This window comes from Schistocerca serialis, chromosome 3 (genome assembly GCF_023864345.2).
Source record: "Schistocerca serialis cubense isolate TAMUIC-IGC-003099 chromosome 3, iqSchSeri2.2, whole genome shotgun sequence".
Classification (NCBI taxonomy): Eukaryota; Metazoa; Arthropoda; class Insecta; order Orthoptera; family Acrididae; genus Schistocerca; species Schistocerca serialis.
Window position 1 is genome coordinate 191,621,068 of NC_064640.1, and position 27,675 is coordinate 191,648,742.

A 27,675-nucleotide genomic window follows, 5' to 3' on the forward strand; every position below is an offset into this window, starting at 1 on the left:
ATATCTTATATGTCAACAATCTCATCCTACATTAACTTTCCCATCTCTTTTTGTTTATGGAGGGGCATGAGAGGAGAAGGAGCAAATCAGTGTTTAACGTCCCGTCGACAACGAGGTCATTAGAGACGGAGCACAAGCTCGGATTAGGGAAGGATGGGGAAGGAAATCGGCCGTGCCCTTTCTAAGGAACCATCCCGGCATTGGCCTGCAGCGATTTAGGGAAATCACGGAAAGCCTAAATCAGGATGGCCGGACGCGGGATTGAACCGTCGTCCTCCCCAATGCGAGTCCAGTGTCTGTGCCACCTCGCTCGGTTTTGTTTATGGGTAGAGTCGTCATGGTACAATGATTAACTAGATTTTTTCCACATTCTTAATACCAGCAAAAACCTCTGGGAAGGTGAAACCTTTGCGAGACATAGCAGCCATAAATAATAAAACATGTTTCCCAGTCTTTGCTCTATAGGAAGTACTCGATCCCAGTACTGTGAATGACGAACTGATTTGTGTAGCCAGTCATCTGTACCCTCTCGCCATTAGTGGCCGCTCTGTTAAAACTACATTCTTGCAACACATATAAATCCCATACTAATTTAAAAATTGTAATTTGCTTACGACGAATAGAGAGCCACATAGCAGCGCAACATAAAATTCAACTAAGAGAGACACTGACGAGCCAGAACATTATGAACACCTGCTTAACGGAGTATTGCTCCACGTTGGAATACAATACATCAGCGATACTGCGTTGCATGTATTCGACAAGTCATTGGCAGGTTTTTGGACGTATGAGGCACCAGATGTCTACTGACTGGTAACACAGTACCCGTAAATTAAAGACCGGTGGCCGGCCGCTGTGGCCGTGCTGTTCTAGGTGCTTCAGTCCTGAACCGCAAGACTGCTACGGTCGCAGGTTCGAATCCTGCCTCGGGCATGGATGTGTGTGAGGTCCTTAGGTTAGTTAGGTTTAAGTAGTTCTAAGTTCTAGGGGACTGATGACCTCAGATGTTAAGTCTCATAGTGCTCAGAGCCATTTGAACCATTTTGAAAGACTGGTGGTTTGAACATGCGAAGCTCGTGCCCAATAGCGTCCCAGCTGTGTTGCATCGGGCTCAGATCAGGCGAAATTGGTGGTCAAAAAAAATGGTTCAAATGGCTCTGAGCACTATGGGACTCAACTTCTAAGGTCATCAGTCCCCTAGAACTTAGAACTACTTAAACCTAACTAACCTAAGGACATCACACACATCCATGCCCGAGGTAGGATTCGAACCTGCGACCGTAGCGGTCGCGCGGTTCCAGACTGTAGCGCCTAGAACCGCTCGGCCACCCCGGCCGACGAAGTTGGTGGTCAAGTCACCAACATGAGTTCAGTATGAGGCTTCTCACACCACTGTAAGACGCTTCTGATCTCGTGACACGAACGTTTCCCCACTGGAAGACGGCATCGCCATCGGGGAAAACACCAAAACATGAAGGCACGGAGGCGGTCCGCAGCAATATTCACGTTGTCGTCAGCTGTCACGGTGCCTTCGACTCCTACCACACGCCCCTTGGAAACCCTCGGGAATCTCTCCCATAGCACATTACTGCCCTCAGCATCCGTGGCGCGGCGCACGTTTCGAAAAGCCGTTCTCCTGGATGACTACGTATACAGACAACACTATCGACCTGGTGTAAAAAGAAACGAGATTCATCTGACCAGGTGACACTTTTCCATTGGCCCACTGTTCAGCCTTTATGACTTCGTGTCCACACCAAACGGAATTGGCGATGACGTTGGATTGACATGGGAACATATAGGAGCCCCACGATCAACAACGTGTTCTTAAAAATGTGCTTCGAAACAGCAAATGCCCGCAACAGCATTGTAATCTGTTTTTAGATCTGCCACAGATCGCTACCTATCCTGATTTACACAGCGGGCAAACCCCCGACATTCGCCCTCTGTGATGAGGGGTTGACGTCCAACACTTTGTTGCGTACTCGTGGTTTCATTACCGTTCAATTACTTTCCACTGATGCTCGCGACAGTAGGACGCTAAGGCTAAGCGCAAATTGAGACGCGTGTAGCACGTGTGACGTCGCGCACACATACTTAGCACGCGCCGGTTGGCGACGCTCTGCGCTAACAGAATCGAAGCGCGCGAACCCTATAGTCCTTCTCAGGCGAATTTACAGAAAATTGTCAGTAAAAATATTTGATTTTTGCCTTACTTGTAGCGTTATATGTCAGGTATTTATTTACAGCTCGTACAAAATAGACCTAGCGGTTCTAGGCGCGCAGTCCGGAACCGCGCGACTGCTACGGTCGCAGGTTCGAATCCTGCCTCGGGTATGGATGTGTGTGATGTCCTTAGGTTAGTTAGGTTTAAGTAGTTCTAAATTCTAGGGGACTGATGACCTCAGAAGTTAAGTCCCATAGTGCTCAGAGCCTTTTTTTTTTTTTTTTTTTGGGCACAAGAAGTACAATTAAACCTGTCAACAAGAGAAATGTGGCCGCTACTCATAATTGGTGATGCGTCTTTCAATGGAAAAAACCGGCTCTAAGCACTATGGGACTTAACATCTGAGGTCATCAGTCCCCTAGAATTAGAACTACTTAAACCTAACTAACCTAAGGACATCATACACGTCCATGCCCGAGGCAGGAGTCGAACCTGCGACCGTAGCAGCAGCGCGGTTCCGGACTGAAGCGCATAGAACGGAAAGGTCAACAGTTCACACAAAAGTAAATTACCAGTTCTGTTTTTAACACTGAACGACTGGAATGGAAACTTACGAAATGATTTAGTCCTTTTTTTCACCATAGTCGTATGAGCGTCCTCTTGGGGCGGAATGCCACGCACATGCCAGACGCTGGTTATTCACCTACGGCTTGCCAAACTGACGATGTGTGATTCGGAATAAAACAGCTGTTATTGAGCAAAGTAAACAAACAGCCGGCCACTTTCGCCGTTTCCGAGCTGCTCGTTCCCAGGCGTCAAGCCTTAACAGTCTACTCTTTGTCAGGGTCGCTCATGCCACTGGGTTTCAACATATTAGGCCCGTTTCATTGTTAGAATGATTTCCCACTTTTCTCTGCTCCGCTTATATATTTTCCTTACCGCGCCGTGAGGCCGCAACGGCACTAGGCGACATTTAAATTCGCAATTGGGAGTGGTCATAATGATTTGCCTCATCAGTATATTCTGTAATACGACTGCCAGTATCACTGTTTGACAGTTTGTGTAGCCCATTATCGGTCTTCACTCTTCAGCGGAGAGTGCGGCGATCTGAAACTTCCTGGCGAATTAAAACTGTGCGCCTGGCTGGGATTCGAACTTGGGACCTTTGCCCACGTGACCTGTTTTCGACATCCCAATAAACATGGTAAAAGCCTGTGCCATACAAATAATATCGCCGTCACTCAGCCGGTTTCCAAATATTGAGGGATATCAGAAAAACTATCTAAAACCCTTCTGGAATTAACGTGTCCTTACGCATTCTATCGCAGCTCTTTACATCCTAATTTAAGGCAAAGTCAAGCAGTTCAGCCACTGAGTGAAGCGGCGCAGTTGTTAAGACACTGGGCAAGAATTCGGGAGGAGTGGGTTTCAAATCGCTGTCCGGACATTCAGTTTTAGGTTTCCCTAAATCAACAGAGGCGAATACCGTGCTTGCAATCTGTCTCTAACGATGTCGTCAGCGGAACATTAAACCAAAATCTTCCCCCATTCTCCCTTCGCCGGCCGCGGTGGTCTAGCGGTTGTAGGCGCTCAGTCCGGAACCGCGCGACTGCTACAGTCGCAGGTTCGAGTCCTGCCTCGGGCATGGATGTGTGTGCTGTCCTTAGGTTAGGTAGGTTTAAGTAGTTCTAAGTTCTAGGGGACTGATGACCACAGATGTTAAGTCCCATAGTGCTCAGAGCCATTTGAGCCATTCTCCCTTCCTTGCGTTACAGTCTCCATCGACAGGTTAACAGGGTGTGATAGACTTGCAGCCTTGCATATTTTATATCACTGTTCCCGGAAAGCGAATTCCAGAACTTACTTATAAAGTGGGAGGAATATTTAATTCTGTGTAATATCTTGTAATTATTGTTCGATGCTCAAAAAAATGGACCCACCAAGGTAATCTTCTTACCGGGTAGGTAATCAGACTGTTCCTTTCTTAGAATTCAGCGAACTGTCATTCTCTATAAGGCAAATCGTTTAGAGCGCTCCTGAGTTTTGTTCACCTGTAAGCGTTACTTCACAGGCCACTATAAATGAAGAGAAAAAGGTCTGGTAATTTATTTAGTAAATCTACGAGCGCAATAACGCGAAAGAGAAACATTTCAAGTAGGGCTAAGCTCTTATTCTGCCCCCGTCTGCACACGTTAGCCAGAATATCTTGCTCCTTGTTATACACCTCTTAACAAAGAAGAGAAGTCATAAAAAAATACGGAAAGAAGGGACATGCAAAAAAAGAAATTCCAGTTTCTCTGGAGTGGTAGTTAGCATTTTAGGGACTGCATGATGAACCTGGAAGTATAAATTTGTTACCTTGCTTAAAACACTGAGTGTCATCAACATAATATTTCGTTGTCTTCAATGTTCGACAGAATGACACGCTCGTAATATTACGGGAATGGCATTCTTCCAACACTGAAGACAGCATAATATTCCGGAGATGGCACTCAAAGTGTTAAACATATTTTATTCTTGTATTAACCTGACGTGTTTATATCACTGTAGAATGAATTATAGGTGAGTAAACAATCGCCCAGCTAAGGAAGGGTGACGAGTGATATCAAGTCTAAAGTACGCTCTGGTACAGACCATATAATGGTCTGTGCAACTTTAACGCAAATATGGTTGTATTTGCATTATGCTCGGCTAGGGAGACGAATTTAATGCTTAATTGTAAGAACTAAGTTACCTGGTTTTGGTGGTTTGCTGTATTGAAACAAAGCATCGAATTCTGTTTTCTTGCATGGTTGTTCGTTGTTTTTCTTTTCCACAAGAGACTGAGAGTTATTGTGCACCTCGCCATTCATGCTATAAAAGAAAAGATTAAATCTTTTGAGAAAAAATTAGTTTTTATTTGCATATAACATAAATTAGATACCATAACTACGGAATTATTTATCAGTGCTATGTTAGGAGAAACATATCATTAATATCTAAAATACAGTGATGAATTAAGTACAAACGATACCTATAAAATAAAGAATAGATACAAACGCAACACAACTTTATGAGGACGAGATAAGACCTGGGGTACATCAAAAGGATTTGCATAATCATACTGTTTTTGGTGAGGACGTAAAACTCGCACCATGGGACCAAACAGCTCACAGGATCAAGTCCGTAAAAAGGGAAAGTTTTTGCGTCATTATTTTCGCTCATGGTCCCAGGTGCAAAGTTATGGTAGAAAACACAGATGTATACAGCCTTTACGAACTGTGCATATGCCAACATATGACAAGTCTTTGATGCTCTTTGTTGACCGCTCGTGTAACTACGTAAAATAAGCAAAATTATTCTATCGTAAATTACGGTTTTTAAATGTTATTTCATATTCATATAAATTTAATTTACTTGTCATGTGAATACGGTAACAGACCGCAAACCTCGGCGTAGAAACTTTTCTCAAGAATATACTCTTTGGCTGGTGGTCAGTTAATCAATTTCGTACTTACAAATTATTGTTAGTCGCCTGTGAGGGAAGTACAGACACACCATGGCAAAAAGAGGTACCGCACTAGCCTGGAATGTGAGAGAACGTTTCATAAGTGGTCATTCGTTATTGAGCAACATCATGAAGGTAATCCCTACATGGTAGATTCTCGTAGCAGTACTAGAGAATGTTCAAGACGACCAAGCGAGTGAGGATTCGCTGCTTGACGAAACTGGAGACGCCGGCAGTATTTCTTACGACTATACACCTACGGTAGTATGTCGATATACCGCCGCAATTTAGTTCGGTTTGTAAACTGACCACTCTAACTTTATACACACCTAATCTCAGACTACAGTGATTATTGTGAGACTAGCTTTGTGCACCCCTTCCTGAAATTTGTTCCTCTGTCTTCAGGAATAGTAAAAGAATGAGGCACTATGCACGAGTTCTCACAGTTAAAGTGTTTATCTAAAGAATCAGGTATGGAAACTTGATTGTATGTTTGATGGCTCAAAGTCGCAATCAGAATCGTGCTGCATTGCACCTGGCATCTTGTGCTTTGAAATTAAGATATATTTTAGGCCACTACATTGCACTTAGTTGACGTTGTTCATTCAGATTGCTACTTAATATGTTCAACGCTGTACGGTTGCGAGTAAGTGAATAAAGTATATTTGTGCTGACTGAAATGCATGAATGTATATGTTTCTGTCTTTTGTCCCGTTTTGTGTGTTTAATTTGCTGAGGTATTGTTGTGTCGCGTCGAAATCGGCCTTGTGAGCCAGCGCTGTAAATACATATGCTCACTGAATATTGTGTATGGGAAAGTGCTTCAGCAGATTTCTCTCTAGTTGTTATGTTAGCAAGTTATGTGTGAATATTTTGGAGCGGATGATTTTATATAGTTTCGTCCGCAGCTCGTGGTCTAGTGGCTAGCGTTGCTGCTTCTGGATCACGGGGTCCCGGGTTCGATTACCGGCCGGGTTGGGCATTTTCTCTGCCCTCGGACTGGGTGTGTGTGTTGTCCTCATCATTTCATCATCATCTACATCTACATGATTACTCTGCTATTCACAACAAAGTGCCTGGCAGAGGGTTCAATGAACCACCTTCAAGCTGTCTGTCTACCGTTTCACTCTAGAACGGCACGTGGGAAAAACGAGCACTTAAATTTTTCCGTGCGAGCCCTAATTTCTCTTATTTTATCGTGATGATCATTTCTCCTTCTCCAACAGAATGTTTTCATAATCGGAGGAGAAAACTGGTGATTGAAATTTCATGAAAAGATCCCGTCGCAACGAAAAACGCCTTTGTTTTAATGATTGCCACTCCAATTCACGAATCATGTCTGTGACACTATCTCCCCTATTTCGCGATAATACAAAACGAGCTGCCCTTCTTTGTACTTTTTCGATGTCATCCGTCAGTCCCACCTGATGCGGATCCCACACTGCACAGTAATACTCCAGAACAGGGCGGACAAGCGTGGTGTAAGCAGTCTCTTTAGTAGACCTGTTGCACCTTTTAAGTGTTCTGCCAATGAATCGCAGTCTTCGGTTTGCTCTACCCACAATATTATCTATGTGATCGTTCCAATTTAGGTTATTTGTAATTGTTATCCCTAAGTATATAGTTGAATTTACAGCCTTCAGATTTTTGTGACTTATCGCGTAATAGAAATTTAGCCGATTTCTTTTAGTACTCATGTGAATAATTTCACACTTTTCCTTATTCAGGGTCAATTGCCACTTTTCGCACCATACAGATATCTTATATAAAGCATTTTGCAAGTCGTTTTGATCATCTGATGACTTTACAAGACGGTAAATAACAGCATCATCTGCAAACAATCTAAGACGGCTACTCAGATTGTTTCCTAGGTCGTTAATATAGATCAGGAACAATAGAGGGCCTATAACACTTCCTTGGGGAACGCCAGATACTACTTCTCTCTTACTCGATGACTTTCCGTCTATTACTACGAACTGTGACCTTTCTGACAGGAAATCACGAATCCAGTCGCACAACTCAGGCGATACTCTGTAGGCACTCAGTTTGGTTAGAAGACGCTTGTGAGGAACGATGTCTTTCGTGTAATTTGCTAGATTGGACTGCGTAAACATTGGGACTTTGTACGGGTGCTGATGACCGCGCAGTTGAGCGCCCCACAAACCAAACATCATTTTATGCAGTTTCTGTTTCTTGTTGTATGATGCGTAACAATGATAGTACAAGCCATTACCGGTCTAATTAACACTTGTTTGTGAACAATGTTAGGTTATCTGAAAGAAATAGTCAGTAGCTTGTAGTCAGCTGGTTAGGCCGGCACGGTAGCTCAACGTGTTCGCTCAGGAGACTGACTGCCCTCTGTAAAAAACGTTGGAATTTGAGAGATGTCATGTCACCTCCGCACAGAATTGGAGAATAAAAATGATGCAGAAATATATAGAGATATTTTTAACAAAACGAGGGTCATCCTTGGTTGCTGAAGTAGAAATCTTGATTTCTAGAATTAAATTTTCACTCTGCAGCGGAGTGTGCATTGATATGAAGCTTCCTCGCGGATTAAAACTGTGGGGACTGATGACCTCAGAAGTTAAGTCCCATAGTGCTGAGAGCCATTAAAACTGTGTGCTGGACCAAGACTCGAATTCTGGCTCTTTGCCTTTTGTGGGCAAGTGCTCTATCGAGCAGGAGAGCTTCTGTGAAGTTTGGAAAGTAGGGGACGAGGTACTGGAGGAAGTACAGCTGTGAGGACGGAGCGTGAGTCGTGCTTGGGTAGCTCAGTTGGTAGAGCACTTGCCCACGAAAGGCAAAGGTCCCGAGTTCGAGCCTCGGTCCGGCGCACAGTTTTAATCTGCCAGGAAGTTTCATATCAGCGCACACTCCACTGCAGAGTGAAAATCTCATTCTGGAAATTTTATGCTTGGCAATATGTACCCGAAAAAAGAAAAGGGCGCACTGTGTATAACTTATAACATATTAATATAAATAGTAGTCAAAGTTGTTTTTAAAAAATAATATTGTTTCAACAATAAAACAGATTCATTGAAGTGGGGGCGTGAAATTCAGTTTTATCAAAAAGATGATAATGCACAATAATGAAGAAGAAGTGCGTTGAATAATAACTGGCAGTATCCTGTTTACGTGTACACAGGATGGTCAGAAAGAGTCTGAAAATCTTGCAAGGGTCTTGCGGGATAGATTGTGCTGAAAAATAATTGTTAATAAAAAAAATTCGAAACTTTGCGCTGTTTCCGAGTTAATTAGCATTGAAGGAAGCCAATTAGGCCGTTGCGCGCGTGAATTCAATCGACCTGCCGTATACAATTAGTATCAGTTGTTCTCATAGCGTAGATGATATCGCACGAGATTGCTCAACCACTGGCTCGGTTTCAGTCTTACTACTGTCCCACGTTCAATTTTTGTATCGCTCTCTTGTTCGGTTTTAGGAAACCACACGAAGAATACTTTTGGCGACACCGTCTCTGGCGGGCAGCTTTAATTCGCGCGCGAAACTGCCTGACTGGCTAACTCAAATGCTAGTTAACTCGGAAACGGCACAACTTATCGAACTTTCTTCTGAAAAATTATTTCTCAGCGCAGTCTACCCTACAACACAAGACATTTAAATTGCTTGTAACCACCCTGTAATCTTCTCAAGCAAATAAATACTGAGATTTTAAAAAGTTTGTACGACATATAGTCCATCCTTTCAATTCGCAGCAGTGTGTAGAATTGCCGTGACGAGCTTTGTCAAGAACATACAGTATGAACTTCATTTTCGACATCCCTACCATTCGCACTTGAGTGCTTGGCGTATGGTTCACAGTTCACACTATTCCTCGACTGTTCCACTCTCTAATAGCACATGGGAAAATGAGCATCTTTTCCGTGTGATCTCTGATTTCTCTTATTTTATTACGATGGTCAATTCTGCCTATGTAGATCGGATCAACAAAATATTTTCGCATTCGGAGCAGAAAGCTGCTGATTAAAATTCAGTGAAAATATCTCGTGAGAACGAAAAACGCCTTTCTTTTAATGACAGTCAACCGAACTCGCATATTATCGCTCTCTCTCTCTCTCTCTCTCTCTCTCTCTCTCTCTTTCTCTCTCTCTCTCTTGCGGAAACAGTGTGGACTTATTAGAAATTTTTCAATGTCCTCCACCAAGAGGATGGAGAAGCGTAATGTAAGCAGTGTCTTTAACAGATCCTTGCATCTGCTAAGCGTTCTGCAAATAAAATGCAATCTTTTGTTCACCTAACGAACAACATTTTTTATGTAGTGTTTCAAATTTAAGTTTTTCCTAATTATAGTCCCTAATTAATTACCTGAATCGACAGCCTTTAAGCCTGTGTGTTTCATTTTATAACCGAAATTTAACGGATTGTTTTGGCACTCAAGTGGAAGACTTTGAAAATTTTGTGAAGGATTAAAATTGATTAAAATGGCTCTGAGCACTATGGGACTTAACATCTGAGGTCATCAGTCCCCCAGACTTAGAACTACTTAAACTTAACTAATCTAAGGACGTCACACACATCCATGCCCGAGGCAGGATTCGAGCCCGCGACTGCAGCAGCAGCGCGATTCCGGACTGAAGCGCCTAGAACCGCTCGGTCACTACGGCCGGCTGTGATGGATTAAGACTGTGTTCGGGACGGAAGTCGAATCGTGCTCCTTGGCTTCCGTAGAAAAAACTATCTGAACACAAGACAATGGGTAAAAAACTAAGGACGTGGTTCGATAGCTCGATCGGTAGAAAGGCTCGAGGCCTCATCGAGAAAGGAAGTGCTTACACCGACTGCGCGCTACTCAAAGCGAAATGAGTTTGGTGTATTGGTCGTTGTTGATTATTTGGTTATTGCTCAGATGTCTGAAATGTTTAATATTATGGACTACAGATTGATGCTGTTGGAGCGCGCCTTTTTTTTTTTTTTTTTTTTTTTTTTTTTTTTTTTTTTTTAATGTGTATCATTTGAAGCTGTCATTGATTTCAAAACGAGATACTTCGAAGTTTTGCTTTGATCGTCAATGTGTGAAGCCTAGTTTATCTAACTTTCACAGCTTTGATGTCGAGAAGGTTGTTATCGGTGTACACCTTTGACAGTTTGCTGCTGTTGCTTATGTGAAGCTTAAAGATTCGCGAATTCACACCCGTTTAATTCACGAAAAAGGAGACATACTGAAATTTACACATGCAAACGGAAGCATTAGTGAGGTTAAATAACAAATGCTAGTTTAGGGTTGCGCATCATAAGAGCATTCGAGCTCCCCTTTGAAATTGTAAGACAAGTTTTAAATGAATACGGGCGCGTAATTTCGGATTTTGTAGAGAGGTGGCTAACGAATTTCTGTTGCCTGTTTTCAGTGGAGTTCGTAAAGTTAAGATTGGTTTATTGAAACATAGATTAGTTATCTATGACGGACAGTCTAGAACGTATGCAATATGCAACGCCAATGAGTGTGCTGGCCGAGCTACCGTACAGCGACGCAGGGCACCACAACCCCCGACTGCGACGACAAGCAGTACACCGGAAAAGGAGACTGAAAACTTGGAAAGGCACGTGGAATCTAAGCCCACCGATTCTAGTCAACAGAAAGTAAGAGCTACAGAAAGCGACGAAAACTGTGAAGTTCTCCTATCGAAATCTGTGCTGGATGACATTGACATCGTGAAAATGGACGCTAATCCTTCTGCAGATCGTGTCGTACCACCTCATAGAACAAGAAAGGAAGAATAGCTCATGCAGCATCTGAAACAGAGACTCCCAGTACCACAGAGAAATTACGTCAAATAAAGTTGAAGAGCAAAGAACAAATCCAGATTCAATATAAAAAAGAAGGAAAGACATAGCTGATAATTCCAACAACAAAGCAGACAACGGAAGTAACTCCTCTGTCAGCGCAAGTGAAAAATCAAACAGCGTTGAGCGTCCACCAGCCAACAATCGCACTTCAAGCAGGTGGCAGTCTGAAGGAAAAAATGGAAGCCGAGGAGGAACATGAAGCATCTAAGTCAAACGAGTCAATGGGAAAGTTTAATGATACTGGAAATGACGGCAACCTTCATCGAATAAATTCTGAATCACTGCTGTAAACAGTGGACAATCATTTGTTTTCGTGCATATATCTTCAGATACAAGATAGTAGAAACGTATAATGTGTAAGTGTACGAGTCTAATTAAATTCGAGGGATGGAATAAACAAATAAAATAATGACGTTAAATGCAAATAGAATCCGGAGTCCACATAAAATATCTGCTCTAAGAAATCTCCGGTATAATTCTCACATTGCTATTGCTGTATCACAGGAGATAATGGGCCCAGGTTTTTCGGATACTACGTTTTAATGAAATTTTAAATGTGGCTGTTGAATATCAGTGTTTATCCTACAGTTTTATCTAGAGGCGGCATACCTATGGATAATACGTCATGAAGAGGAATCGTTTGCAATTTTATACAACATTAGTAAATGTTTATGACCCATCTGAAAATGACTCAAAGATAGGGCAAATTAATAAATATATTGAACACACATGAAACCCACGCGCTAACTACATTAACATGCTCGATTCAGTGTATGTTATCTATGCAAAGTGCGTCAACAAAGCACTGACACAGATAGCAAAGTCAATTTTCCTTTATTTCTCTGAAGAACAAGGTAATTAATGCAGAATTAAATATCTTCCATCATTTAGGATATTTCTTTCCTTTTAAAGAACATAAGAGGAAAACAGCTATTTTTATGAAGATGCAACTTTTTAGAAAGAATCATTTATTTTAATTATTTTATTAATTTAACTGAGGAAGCAATTGCTTACTTAATACAGAGGCGATTAGGGTTTTATGAAGATAAAGAATTAAAAATCGATATGTGAGGAGGGGCCCAGGTTCAGGCACCGTTCGGGCGATTAATTTTAATCGGTTCGGAATTATAACTAAAATACGATTTTTGGCTCTCAAACCACAAATTAAAACGGTTCAGTTTCTGTAAAAAAGCTGTTCTTTCCAGGTAGTTCAATAATTTTTTTGGTTTCAGATAACATTCTGTTTACTGTTACCTCGTATGTGACTGTGGCATATACTTATTCCCCTGCTTTGATTTCATCACCATTAAGAATACTTGGTTAGATGTAAGAGGTGGTCTTACAACTCTAAGCGTACCAAGATAATAAAGGCGTAATTTGTAAACCAAGAGAGATGAAGCCAGTGTAAGGTTTGCTGGATCTTGTGGGACGGAGGGAGGGAAGGACAGACAGAGAAGGAGAAGGAGAGGGAGGGAAGAGCGGGGGAGGGAGGGAGGGAGGGAGGGAGGGAGGGAGTTGTTGGGAAGTGGCCCTTGAGGGAACACTTCTTGGGACGCCTCGGTTGAAGGGCCACTTCTGGTACGACTGGTGACGAACACTTCTGCTATGGACTTCGCTAGCGCTTCTGACCGGGGAAAAATAGCACCACGCCAGGGTCAGTCACGAATAGCTGCCGTTGCCTATCAACGTCCAGTAGATAATGATGACGATGAGATAACTTTAAAAGGTAACTAAGTGGTTATTATTCCCTCGATCGTCTCGTAGTGTTGAGGACCTATGCGCGAGACTTCCTTTTCATAGCAATAATGCTATCGCACGCATAACATTTCATACATGAATAACTAAATTAATGAATACATAGATCTCCGGGATTTCGTGGCCCTTGTCAGTGAAGGTAAACTCTTGCGGGTTGTTTAGTCGTGCCATTTTGCTCTTCGAATTTCTTCTTCGCAAGTCGTGAAGTAATATGAAGAGAAACAGTCGCGACTTAACAACATAGAAGATTTTATCTCCAATAAACAAAACATAACTGTCATTAATATAAAGCTAAGATCATTGCATAAGCAAAACATTTCGTTTTTACCTACAATGTTCAAGAATAGGATCTGAAGTCTGATTTCGAAACGAATAATGATGTTGCATCGGGAATAGAGCGGTGGCGAGAGCGACAGTAGCCGACATTAAACGTGACGACTTTAAATCTTGTCGAAATATCCACTCCGTAGGAACAGCAGTACGTTAACGCCACCTGCTATAAACTGTCGTAGATGGTTTTCTAGGTCCAAGCGACGTCGCATGTCTTGTTTAACTGTGCAATCTTAGAGGATGTGCCGAACGGTAAGGGCTGCTCCACAAACGTATTCTGCAGGTTCTTCCCTCCGTATTGTAAATTATTAAGTAATTTTTTATGTACGATTTGGAGACGGCATAAGCTAATAGTTGCTCTTCTTGAGCTTCGTAGTCATGTCTGCTAGCCCTTTGTGGTGTTGCTTATGTTCTAGTTTATTGGACTGAGCAGTATTTTGCCATTCTTCTTCCCATGTCCTCTGGATGTGGCATCCCATGGGTGACCTTATGTTAGCACTTAGAATTTCTGTTTCTAGTTTTCCATTCCCATTGCTTCTGTGGCTAATTCGTCATTTAGCTCGTTAACTGGACTGCCGATGTCCAAAGCATGGCCTCCAGTAAAAATGACGTCGATAGACATCGCTAAATTGGGCTGTCACTGTCCAAAACATGTCTTAAATCTGAAGGATAATGAATTACGTACATAAACTTAAACGAGGACCCTAGCAATCACCACAACCGATCCTAAGTTTTTAATGGTTTTCGCATTCAAAGTCCATGCCTGACTGACCTCAGTTAAAACTTTAAACAGACACTGACTGTACATTTTCTATTTCCGACACAATGGAATTTCTAGTAGTATGAAACATTTAATCTAATATTTTAACTATAGTTTCAGATTTATTCAAATACTCTGAAAAGTAAGAATACTCGTAACTGTTGTGCGCTATTGAAACGGTTTACAATAATATAGTGTTAAATGTATTTTGTCGTGGTCCAAATCGACATAACTAATTAACAATCTATACTCACATTTCGCCGGCCGGGGTGGCCGAGGGGTTCTAAGCGCTTCAGTCTGGAACCGTGCGACCGCTACGGTCGCAGGTGCGAATCCTGCTTCGGGGATGGGTGTGTGTGATGTCTTTAGGTTAGTTAGGTTTAAGTAGTTCCAAGTTCTAGGGGACTAATGACATCAGAACTTAAGTCCCATAGCGCTCAGAGCCATTAGCCACTCACATTTCCTTGAGCAGGCACACGAAATTTCATTTTTGTACTTAATTTCTGTTGATGCACTCGAGTGTACTTTGCAACTAATTAATCAATGTTGAAAGGGTACCACAAGAAACGCACTTTCCAAATGTCAGAGAGAACCTCCAAATGAATCACTTTGAACCAACTACTGGTCTAATCTATTATTTCACAGGACAGGGACTCTACAGCAATATCTGCGTAGAATTAAAAGAAGGGAACTGAAGTTGTGCACGAACAGCCACGCCTGACCGCATACTACTAGAATGTCAACTTTATGAAACCTGTACGACAGATGACAGACAACAGCTTCAATACATTACGCAGGATTCCATGGAGCCCGAGGAGTGGTATCTCTGTGATTTGGAAGGAAGTCAAAGATGTATATTTCATATTTCATTTAAGTGCGATACAATGAAACTGTACTTGACATTAAAAGGTTATTGTATTACAGTACTAATGTTAGTTATGAAATAACCTATAACAATTATTAGAGCTTACATGAAAGTAGTTTTTAGTGAGTCTTCGTAAATACCCAACAGAAAGTTTGTAATTCACTCAGAACGCCTCTGTCTGAGAGACATTGGCTGATGCGGAAATTTAGCTTCCTAGTCTTAATACCTGCAATTTTTTTCCAGGTGAAATCAAGAAGAGCGTACTGGGCAATTAACGTGTGCCCATGCAAAAATTATAAGATGCGCCTGCAGGGAAAGAAGGGATCGAAACTAGTGTAATTAAATGAAAAAATGCATGGAAATAATCCCACACAGGCGGTTAAATGGAAATACTCCAGGATGCCCTCACTTGCATTTGGCTGCACGCTGTTCTCAGCTAGTCTTGACTGAAAATCCACGTGGAGTAGCCTCGCCAATGAGAATCGTAATAATTCGTTGAGTCATCAACCGTAAGGTTAGTTTGATGCATTTCTCCGTTCTTGCCGTTTGCCTGTTGTCTTCATTTTAGCGTAACTGCTACATTCTGCATCAGCGAGCATCTGCCTTGTTGAAATCCACGCCTACCCTTGCGATTCTTTCCTTCTACACTGAAGCGCCAATGAAACTGGTATGGGTACGCCTATACAAATGCAGAGATATGTAAGCAGGCTGCGGTCGGCAACGCCTATATATGTATGACAAGCGTCTGACGCAGTTGTTAGATCGGTTACTGATGCTGCAACGACAGGTTATCAAGATTTAAGTGAGTTTGAACGTGGTGTTATAGTCGGCGCACGAGCGATGGGACACAGCATCTCCGAGGTAGCGATGAAGTGAGGATGTTCCCTTGTGACCATTTCACGAGTGTACCGTGAATATCAGCAATCCGGTAAAACATCAAATCTCCGACATCGCTGTGGCTGGAAAAGTATCCAGCAAGAACGGGACCAACGACGACTGAAGAGAATCGTTCAGCGTGAAAGAAGTGCAATCCTTCCGCAAATTGCTGCAGATTTCAATGCTGGGTCATCAACAAGTGTCAGCGTGCGAACCATTCAACGAATCATCATCGATATGGGCTTTCGGAGCCGAAGGCCAACTCGTGTAGCCTAGATGACAGCACGACACAAAGCTATGCGCCTCGCCTAGGCCCGTCAACACAGACATTGGACTGCAACATGACTGGGAACATGTTGCAGGTCGGACGAGTCTCGTATCAAATTTTATCTAGCGGATGGTCGTGTACGGGTATGGAGACAACCTCATGAATCCATAGACCCTGTGTCATCAGGGGACTGTTCAAACTGGTGGAGGCTCTGTAATATTGTGGGACGTGTGCAGTTGGAGTGATATGGGACCCCTGATACGTCTAGATACGGTTGTGACAGGTGACACGTACGTAAGCATCCTGTCTGATCACCTGCCTCCATTCATGTCCATTATGCATTCCGATGGACGTGGGCAATTTCATCAGGACAATGTGACACGCCTCAAAATTGCTACAGTGTGGCTCCACGAACACTCGTCTGAGTTTAAATACTTCCGCTGGCCACCAAACTCCCCAGACATGAACATTATTGGGCATATGTGGGATGCCTTGCAACGTGTTGTTCAGAAGGATTTATTGACAGCCCTGCAGGATTCTTGGCGTCAATTCCCTCCAGCGCTACTTCAGACATTAGCCGAGTCCATGCCACGTCGTGTAGCAGCACTTGTGCGTGCTCGCGGGATGTTGTATTATGGGCCAAACCAAACTCTTAGATTCAATGCATTTTTAATGGGCATTTTTCTCGACGAGTTATAGCAGGACATTCTCATTCCATACTCGGTCATCCAGTCTGATCGTCAGATGTCTCCTGTAATACTACATTTAAAGGCGTCCTATCGTTTCACTGTCATTGTTCATCTGTGTGCTCTTAATACAGCTTTTATTGAATTCTTTTCTGGCGTCAACGTTCGTATTTATAGATGACAGCAATTGTTTCTCTTTATGAAGTCCTTTTGCCGTACACAAACCTTGCTACTACATCTTTCCTGCATGTTCCATTATGATATTACCGGATACAAATGTGGTTTACATCTCCGAAAGTCTCTTGTCCAAGTTTAATAATATGTTATCAAGCACGTCCAACTGATGTTCACACACCATTACCTGAGCTTCCTTTTTGTTTACGTGCGTATTATAGCACCAGATTCAGTTCCTGTCTAACTTCGGCGACCTCTGCTATATCATCAGCGAACCCTACCTTGCTGATTTTCTGTTCGTGACAAGAAATTCCCCCACATCGAGATGAACTGGTTCTATGACTTATTTATTTGTCCTACCTTCTTTTCGCTGTTTTTGGTCTTACTATAAATGATTTACAGGCGTACTTTCCAGCATGCTCTCTTTTGTTCGCCTATTTTTTGTTGAAGAATGACGTTCACAAAACGAAGGTAGTTTCGGGAGGCAACATTAACAAGTTTTTCACAATTTAGATGCCTGAAAACATCTTGTTGGGCTGCTGCGAATAGTTTCGGTAATATGGAGTTTCCTTGCCAGACACACTTTCACACATCTCTCTATTCGGATGAAATCTGTGGCATGTATGAACATTCTGCGTATGAACAGACTGAGCGAGTCGTTTGCTTTCATATGTTGCAAGTACAGATTTTATTGAAACAGGATCGAACATTTCTCAAAAAATATAACTACGTGTACCACACACAGTATTAATTCAAACTCATTGCTCGGCTCTCATCCGTAACTTGCAAACTGTCCAGTGCGCTGTGTCTGCTTCTAAAAGTGGCTAACTCCTTTGATTGATTAAAATGAAGTTTTTTTCTTACGCAGCACGTGATAATATTAAGAAATATCTTTTACGTTACAGAGGAGGCGACTTTTAAGTGTACAGTTTCTTTGCCGCCTAGCTGCTGTCCTTTCTTGTGAAGCAGAACCAAACATTGTTCCACTCAACAAAAAATTCTGTAGGTAATTTTCCAAGTTCCTTTTATAATACTTTTCCTCTATCTCTATGGTATTTTAATAGAAATGATTTAAGTTACGCGTCTTTTCCTTTCTCGTACGCAAACATGATGGTTACAGAGGCGTATTTAGTGAAAGAAGCTATCACGTTCTTCGTAATACATTTTTACGAAATACGCATCGTACGTAACATAGCTTTCGATACAGGACGTCCGAAAACCAATTTTGGTACTCTCTCTCAAGGTGCTATCCTGAACCTAAGTGAAACGCAGGAGGAATCATCTCATAAAGTGGCATTTCAGAAAGGCGTCACGAGACGTAAAACTGAGCGTAGGCCTCAAGTCTTGGAGATATTAAGGATCAGCAATGACATTTTTGTGGACTCCTATTCTGAATTAGAAATAAAATGAATGGTTGGATCAGACATACACCTCTTTCTGCCTTTCATTTTGTTGTTATTTTCCAGAGCCCTTCTCTCGGTAAACTCCCTCGGCGCGACAAGGAAAGACTGCGTTCTGAAGCCACTAGCCGTCTGCTAGACATTGCTGCGTCATCCGAGGTGCTACATGACGCAACAGGCTTCACAGAAGCGCAGTGCGCGGAAGGGATTACTCGCAGGGTTTTTATCGTCGCTTGCGAGCGTTCACAGCATTCCCGAGAATAGGATCATTGAGGCGTTGGATACGACCTTTACTGGCTCGCTTATCGTTCATGGATAAATGGAAATGAAGTATGTAGAAGCGAAGTAAAGTTCAACCTGAAGTTTAAATAAATTTCCAACGCAATACTCCATCCTATGGCAACCATGTCTGGGGAGATGTGTAGTACAACCGATAGGCAATGTTGTGTAAATAGACTACTGGCCATTAAAACTGCTACACCAAGAATAAATGCAGATGATGAACGGGTATTCATTGAACAAATATATTATACTAGAACTGACATGTGATAACATTTTCACGCAATTTGGGCGCACATATCCTGAGAAATCAGTACCCAGAACAAACACCTCTGGCCGTAGTAACATCCTTGATACGCCTGGGCATTGAGTCAAACAGAGCTTGGATGGCGTGTACAGGTACAGCTGCCTATGCAGGTTCAACACTATACCACAGTTCATCAAGAGTAGTGACTGGCGTATTCTGACGAGCCAGTTGCTCGGCCACCATTGACCAGACTTTTTCAATTGGTGAGAGATCAGGAGAATGTGCTGGCCAGGGCAGCAGTCGAGCATTTTCTGTATCCAGAAAGGGCCGTACAGGATCTACAACATGCGGTGGTGCATTATCGTGCTCAAATGTAGGGTTTCGCAGGGATCGAATGAAGGGTAGAGCCACGGGTCGTAACCCATCTGAAATGAACTTCCACTGTTCAAAGTGCCATCAATGCGAACAAGAGGTGACCGAGACATGTAACCAATGGCATCCCATACCATCACACCGGGTGATACGCCAGTATGGCGATGACGAATACACGCTTCCAATGTGCGTTAACCGCAATGTCGCCAAACACGGATGCGACCATCATGATGCTGTAAACAGAAATCCGAAAAAATGACGTTTTGCCATTCGTGCTCCCAGGTTCGTCGTTGAGTACACCATCGCAGGCGCTCCTGTCTGTGATGCAGCGTCACGGGTAACCGCAGCCATGGTCTCCGAGCTGATAGTCCATGCTGCTGCAAACGTCGTCGAACTGTTCGTGCAGATGGTTGTTGTGTAGCAAACGTCCCCATCTGTTGACTCAGGGATCGAGACGTCGCTGCAAGATCCGTTACAGCCATGCGGATAAGATGCCTGTCATCTCGACTGCTAGTGATACGAGGCCGTTGGGGCCCAGCACGGAGTTCCGTATTACCCTCCTGAACCCACCGATTCCATATTCTGCTAACAGTCATTGGATCTCGACCAACGCGAGCAGCAATGTCGCGATACGATAAACCAAAATCGCGATAGGCTACAATCCGAACTTTATCAACGTCGGAAACGTGATGGTACGCATTTATCCTGCTTACACGAGGCATCACAACAACGTTTCACCAAGCAACGCCGGTCAACTGCTGTTTGTGTATGAGAAGTCGGCTGGAAACTTCCCTCGTGCCATCACGCTGTAGGTGTCGCCACCGGCGCCAACTTTGTGTGAATGCTCTGAAAAGCTAATCATTTGCATATCACAGCATCCTCTTCCTGTCGGCTAAATTTCGCGTCTGTAGCACGCCATCTTCGTGGTGTATCAATTTTAATGGCCAGTAGTGTAGCTACACGGCTGCTAATCAGGTCTTATAGCCTAACATTTATTTCGTTTTATTCCGACCTTCGTGTGAACGATACTTGAGAACACATCATTACACAACCAGAACTACTTCTAGAAAAATGTGTTGTATGGCGCAATCCGCCGAGTTCTGCCTATGTGCACAGATAGTGTATTTAGTAGTGTATTGCTTTCTCAGTTCGGAGATCTGTGTTAGATACAATGCTGGCCGTAAAACTTCACAGAAGGTCAGTTTTAGCGAAGGCGAATGGTCGATTATGGCTTATTGGGAAAGGTTTTGTCATGTGTAGCGCACACATCGCTCGTGTGAGCCATTCTTAAGTACTATATGCTACCAGATCGGATTAAAGCAGGGCATCGAAGCAAAAAAAAGCTATACTGCTAGATTTGCTACCGGTCAGTTGGATCGGTACGAGAGAGCTATGGCAATGCTCCGCGAGCTTGGAGAAAATATGATTATCTTTTCGCAAAATACTATTGAAGTTAAGAGAACCAGCATTTGTGACATACTGACTCCAATATTCATCTACCATTAGGGCTGTTAGGACAAAGTAAGGGGAACTGGTGCTTGTACATAGGTACCGGTGCGGTCAGTAAAGCTGTCCTCAACTCGAAGTTTGGTTTCAACACTGCAGTGTTTTAGCAGAGGCCCTCGTACTGCAGCCTTGCCTTCCTACTAACTAGGAACAAAGGGGTCTATCCTATCAATTCCTTTGTACCCCCCCCCCTCCCCTCTCTTCCCCCACAAGGCAACATGAATAATAGGAGGTTCAGACCGTGTCAAGGCACAGACTCACAGAATTAGTGTGGAAGCTCCTCACGGTGGTCGCGGAAAAATCCTTCGATAAACCGTGCAACACGCCCAGATTCATAACATACGACCGCACAGCAAGGGGTCTGCAAGATCGTTTATACAGTATGAAACTGTTTACCCCGCACCACGTTAGTCTACTGTTACGACCCTGCTGTGTTATTTATATTTGCTTTGGACACATGTACTTGTTTCACTAAGCACATAATTCAGGCTCGTGACTTCAGATTTTGTTACACTCGCAACTTGGGCAGCGAAGTTGTTCGCTCCTCCTATACGGTATCGAACAACGGTTGGAGTGACTTCCGCAACGAGTCATAATCTTGTTTACAACGCGGGGTAGTAAAGACTTGGTGTGTGTCTCCCATTACGGACCTCGCTGGTATAGACACAAATACAGCGTTCCCTACAATTGCTAAAACGGCCCTGCAACCTGAGAACTAAAGGAAGGCAACTCTGTGGACGACCTAAGCAGAGATGGAATACCTCACTAATAAACACATGAAGGTCGTCGGTATCCTCCCAGAAGGCAAAAGAGATCGAGAAATGAGTATGCCGTGGCCTTCGAGAAAATTTGTACCAAACGAAGATTCCAACCCGGAAAACGCACCAGGAGCTGTTATTTTAACCTCTCCAAATTTTTGAGGCCACTGTGTTTCCCTCTTTTACTTAAGAATACTGCAAACCGGAGAGTGTGACACGGTGTGCGTCAGCTTCAGAGGAATGTAAACCAGCCGCCATAGTCAAGGTCGCTGCCGTATGCACGTGCGTTGGCGCTCGACCCCCGCGGTAGCCGATTCCAATCCTGGTGGTCAGAGAAATTTTCATCGCCAGTATTTCGGTGGCACGAAAAGAAGGGGACAGGGTACACACTCTGCAGAAATCTCTTGTGTTCCATTTTAAAACATCTCCACAGCGTCTTGAGGACTGAGGACATGTCACACTTTCTGTAATCCGTGCGTCGGATGGCCCCTCGGTGGTCTTCCACAGCAGCAGGGAATGTGCCGGCACTGCGTTTCACTCTGTCACTTGTCTCTCGTTGTCATCAACAGAAACACTATGCTTTGTACCACACGCATTTGTCAGTTACCCACACTTAACACACTACATAAGAAATGCTACCTAATAGCTCGACAACTGACAGCATTTCAAATTACCTTACAGCTACAACGGTGATGGAAGACAGGGCAGACGTTAACCGATAACGAATCGACGTAGAAAAAGTAATTAGTTTTCGATACATGGTGTAAACGATAACTGTTTACAAAGTACCACGGTGGTTTAGGCGAAGTCAAGACGGACAATTTGATCCAGGACACTTGCGGTCTCCCGATCCGGGAAATAACCTCAAATTGGCCTACCAAATCCATATCAGCTACGGTGCACGTGCGCGATTTTCAATACCCTCTCGTTCACTTAACCGCCGGTTTAATCTGCTGTTCCGCTAACATTATTAATTTAAGCTTTTCCGCGAGGGTAATGAATGAAAGAAGACTTTTGTAAACGTTGCGCTAACACTAGTTACTTTTACAATTCGGTTTAAACTTAACCCCTTGAAGCACTATAGTTCCGCGGTCAGACGGCTGGCTAAACAAAACCATTTAATTGTTAATTTTATCTTGTTCAAATTCACAATACTTTAAGGTAAAATTTACGCACACATCAATTTCACATATTCATCTTTTGGATCTGAAGCTCTTTTCTTTTTTCCGTGTTTGTAGCTAAATTATATGGTATAGGATCCGCCTTTTTGCAAACACACTTTTTTCTTTTTACCCAGACATCATCAGTTAAAGTAAGATTTACATCGTTCGGATGGGAGATGACAAGCTATCAGTTCAGAACACCTGATAAGCCATATAACGTTTGTTCACTTTTTACAGCTTTCAATTAAAAAAAAACACTGATTATGGTGCAGAGGTGCTGAAAAATGTTCGAGTAAAACAAAAAAGTGTGTTTGCAAAAACGTGGAACCTATATCATATAATCAATTTCACATGTCTTAAGTGCAAGAACAAAAAGTTTTTAAGATTCTAGAACGATTTTTGTCAAAATCTCACACGGTGCACGACCTTGTAGCTTAGGAGATTTTTTATAGGAGAATTTGAGGCTATTTCCCGGCTCGATGGACCACAAATGTCTTGTACCAATCTGTTCGTTTCGACTTCACCACACCACTGTTTTACTTTGTATACAGTTATCGTTTACGTTGTGTATATACGAGGAGACTTCCGAAAGTAAGTAAGACTTTATTATGCCAGGTAAAGTGACTCATCGATTGCTGCACTACACTTAAAAATTACGCATATAATTGAGAATGTTGGTGAATAATGTCACCAAGTGTCTGTATACAACGATCCGAACGTTCTGCCATTCGTTCAATTCCTCGACAATAGAAATACACTCGTCGGTCACGGAGCAATTCGAGAATCGCCGTATGAATGTCTACATCGTTGGAGAATTTCTTTCCCCCAGATGATGTTTCAGCTTGCCAAGAAGATTACCTGCACCTCTTAGCCGGTTTGTTTTGTTTTAGGGCGCAAAAACAACTAGGTTCATAAGAGAAGAAAGTTAAAAACAGGGACGCGCAGAAAGGTCTATAAAATGCGCCATAGAGAAATGGAGGTCCAGAACTAAAAAATAAATGGCCTTCGCCATATTGCTGCTACGGATAAAAAGTAAAACGAGTTCGACAGCCCGCGCGTCGTTCGATAGAACGGCCGATAACTCGGCCGGTAAACACAAACGGGAACGTAAACGGTTAAAAAAAGAGCATTCCGCCAGGAAATGGCGGACCGTGAAAAGTTGAGCGTAGTGTGTACAAAGTGGTGGGGCGCACTACTTAACAAATGGCGATGGATAAAAAGACAGTGCCCAATACGCGACCTACACTACTGGCCATTAAAAATGGTACACCACGAAGATGACGTGCTACAGACAAGAAATTTAACCGACAGGAAGAAGATGCTGTGATATGCAAATCATTAGCTTCTCAGAGCATTCACACAAGGTTGGCGTCGGTGGCGACACCTACAACCTACTGACATGAGGAAAGTTTCCAACCGATTTCTCATACACAAACAGCAGTTGACCGGCGTTGCCTGGTGAAACGTTGTTGTGATGCCTCGTGTAAGCAGGATAAATGCGTACCATCATGTTTCCTACTTTGATAAAGGTCGAATTGTAGCCTATCGCGATTGCTGTTGATCGTATCGCGACATTGCTGCTCGCGTTGGTCGAGATCCAATGACTGTTAGCAGAATATGGAATCGGTGGGTTCAGGAGGGTAATACGGAACTCCGTGCTGGGCCCAACGGCCTCGTATCACTAGCAGTCGAGATGACAGGCATCTTATCCGCATGGCTGTAACGGATCGTGCAGCCACGTCTCGATCCCTGAGTCAACAGATGGGGACGTTTGCAAGACAACAACCATCTGCACAAACAGTTCGACGACGTTTGCAGCAGCATGGACTATCAGCTCGGAGACCATGGCAGCGGTTATCCTTGACGCTGCACCACAGACAGGAGCGCCTGCGATGGTGTACTCAACGACGAACGTGGGTGCACGAATGGCAAAACGTCATTTTTTTCGGATAAATCCAGGTTCTGTTTACAGCATCATGATGGTCGCATCCGTGTTTGGCGACATCGCGGGTGAACGCGCATTGGATACTGGCGTATCACCCGGCGTGATTGTAAGGGGTGCCATTGCTTACACGTCTCGGTCACCTCTTGTTCTCATTGGCGGTACTTTGAGCAGTGGAAGTTACATTTCAGATGTGTTACGACCATTCATTCGATCCCTGCGAAAGCCTACATTTCAGCAGGATAATAAACGACCGCATGTTGCAGATCCTGTACGGGCCTTTCTGGATGCAGAAAATGTTCGACTGCTGCCCTGGCCAGCATATTCTCCAGATCTCTCACCAACTGAAAACGTGTGGTCAATGGTGGCCGAGCAACTGGCTCGTCACAATACGCCAGTCACTACTCTTGATGAAGCTGCATAGGCAGCTGTACCTGTACACGCCATCAGAGCTCTATTTGCCTCAATGCCCAGGCGTATCAAGGCCGTTATTACGGCCAGAGGTGGTTGTTCTGGGTACTGATTTCTCAGGATCTATGCACCCAAACTGCGTGAAAAAGTAATCACATGTCAGTTCTAGTATAATATATTTGTCCAATGAATACCCGTTTATTATCTGCATTTCTTCTTGGTGCAGCAATTTTAATAGCCAATAGTGTAATTAAAATGATTTCGCGACGAGAGAGCCGAGAGGAAAATGTCCAAGCAGCTGGGAGAGGCTTAATAACCCGGAACTTGTTCCCATGATGCGAGGACCAGAGGTGATGCCAAAGTGACACCACCTGCTGACAGACGGCAACCTGTTGTCCGTACCGCAGCAGAACTGTCTCTGTACTCTCTTGTGATAATGTGACCACACTCTCGTTGGGCAGTGGCCTTATAATGGGACGACGTACGTTCATTAACGTCAAACTTACGTGTTTCAATATGAGATACAAATGTTTGTAGTTAAAGTTTTGTCGCGCTCTCTACCAGCAAGTGACATATTACGGATTATATTGATTTGTGAATCATTACAAGGTCGCTGAAGTTGAGTCACTTGATTCTGAAATCAACAGAGCGTAAATTTATCTACATCTACATTTATACGCCGCAAGCCACCCAACGGTGTGTGGCGGAGGGCACTTTACGTGCCCCTGTCATTACCTCCCTTTCCTGCTCCAGTCGCGTATGGTTCGCGGGAAGAACGACTGCCGGAAAGTCTCCGTGCGCGCTCGAATCTCTCTAATTTTACATTCGTGATCTCCTCGGGAGGTATAAGTAGGGGGAAGCAATATATTCGATACCTCATCCAGAGACGCACCCTCTCGAAACCTGGACAGTAAGCTACACCGCGATGCAGAGCGCCTCTCTTGCAGAGTCTGCCACTTGAGTTTGTTAAACATCTCCGTAACGCTATCACGGTTACCAAATAACCCTGTGACGAAACGCGCCGCTCTTCTATGGATCTTCTCTATCTCCTCCGTCAACCCGATCTGTTATGGATCTCACACTGATGGGCAATACTCAAGTATAGGTCGAACGAGTGTTTTGTAAGCCACCTCCTTTGCTGATGGACTACATTTTCTAAGGACTCTCCCAATGAATCTCAACCTGGTACCCGCCTTACCAACAATTAATTTTATATGATCATTCCACTTCAAATCGTTCCACACGCATACTCCCAGATATTTTACAGAAGTAACTGCTACCAGTGTTTGTTCCACTATCATATAATTATACAATAAAGGATCCTTCTTTCTATGTATTCGCAATACATTACATTTGTCTATGTTAAGGGACAGTTGCCACTCCCTGCACCAAGTGCCTACCCACTGCAGATCTTCCTGCATTTCGCTACAATTTTCTAATGCTGCAACTTCTCTGTATACTACAGCATCATCCGCGGAAAGCCGCATGGAACTTCCGACACTATCTACTATGTCATTTATATATATTGTGAAAAGCAATGGTCCCATAACACTCCCCTGTGTCACGCCAAAGGTTACTTTAACGTCTGTAGACGTCTCTCCATTGAGAACAACATGCTGTGTTCTGTTTGCTAAAAACTCTTCAATCCAGCCACACAGCTGGTCTGATATTCCGTAGGCTCTTACTTTGTTCATCAGGCGACAGTGCGGAACTGTATCGAAAGCCTTCCGGAAGTCAAGGAAAATGGCATCTACCTGGGAGCCTGTATGTAATATTTTCTGGGCCTCGTGAACTAATAAAGCGAGTTGGGACTCACACGATCGCTGTTTCCGGAATCCATGTTGACTCCTTCAGAGTATATTCTGGGTTTCCAGAATTAGACATGATACGCGAGCAAAAAACATGTTCTAAAATTCTACAACAGATCGACGTCAGAGATACAGGTCTATAGTTTTGCGCATCTGCTCGATGACCCTTCTTGAAGACTGGGACTACCTGTGCTCTTTTCCAATCATTTGGAACCTTCCGTTCCTCTGTTACAAGGGGGGCAAATTCTTTCGCGTACTCTGTGTAGAATCGAATTGGTGTCCCGTCAGGTCCAGTGGACTTTCCTCTGTTGAGTGATTCCAGTTGCTTTTCTATTCCTTGGACACTTATTTCGATGTCAGCCATTTTTTCGTTTGTGCGAGGATTTAGAGAAGGAACTGCAGTGCGGTCTTCCTCTGTGAAACAGCTTTGGAAAAAGGTGTTTAGTATTTCAGCTTTACGCGTGTCATCCTCTGTTTCAATGCCATCATCATCCCGGAGTGTCTGGATATGCTGTTTCGAGCCACGTACTGATTTAACGTGAGACCAGAACTTCCTAGGATTTTCTTTGAAGTCAGTACATAGAATTTTACTTTCGAATTCACTGAATGCTTCAT

The 27,675-nt window shown here is 43.4% G+C and overlaps 1 protein-coding gene and 1 non-coding gene across 6 annotated transcripts in view; one reads left to right on the forward strand and one right to left on the reverse strand.

The window, feature by feature from the left end:
• LOC126469899 (sulfate transporter-like) overlaps positions 1-27,675 on the reverse strand; it is a 483,509-nt gene that overhangs the window by 135,243 nt on the left and 320,591 nt on the right. For all 5 annotated transcript variants that reach the window (XM_050097243.1, XM_050097247.1, XM_050097244.1 and 2 more), the window contains exon 2: positions 4,902-5,020. In XM_050097243.1, the coding sequence (XP_049953200.1) occupies positions 4,902-5,020 (119 nt within the window). The remainder of the gene's footprint in view (positions 1-4,901; positions 5,021-27,675) is intronic.
• On the forward strand, positions 8,418-8,492 carry Trnas-cga (transfer RNA serine (anticodon CGA)). Its single transcript has one exon. It is a non-coding gene; the product is annotated as a tRNA-Ser (tRNA).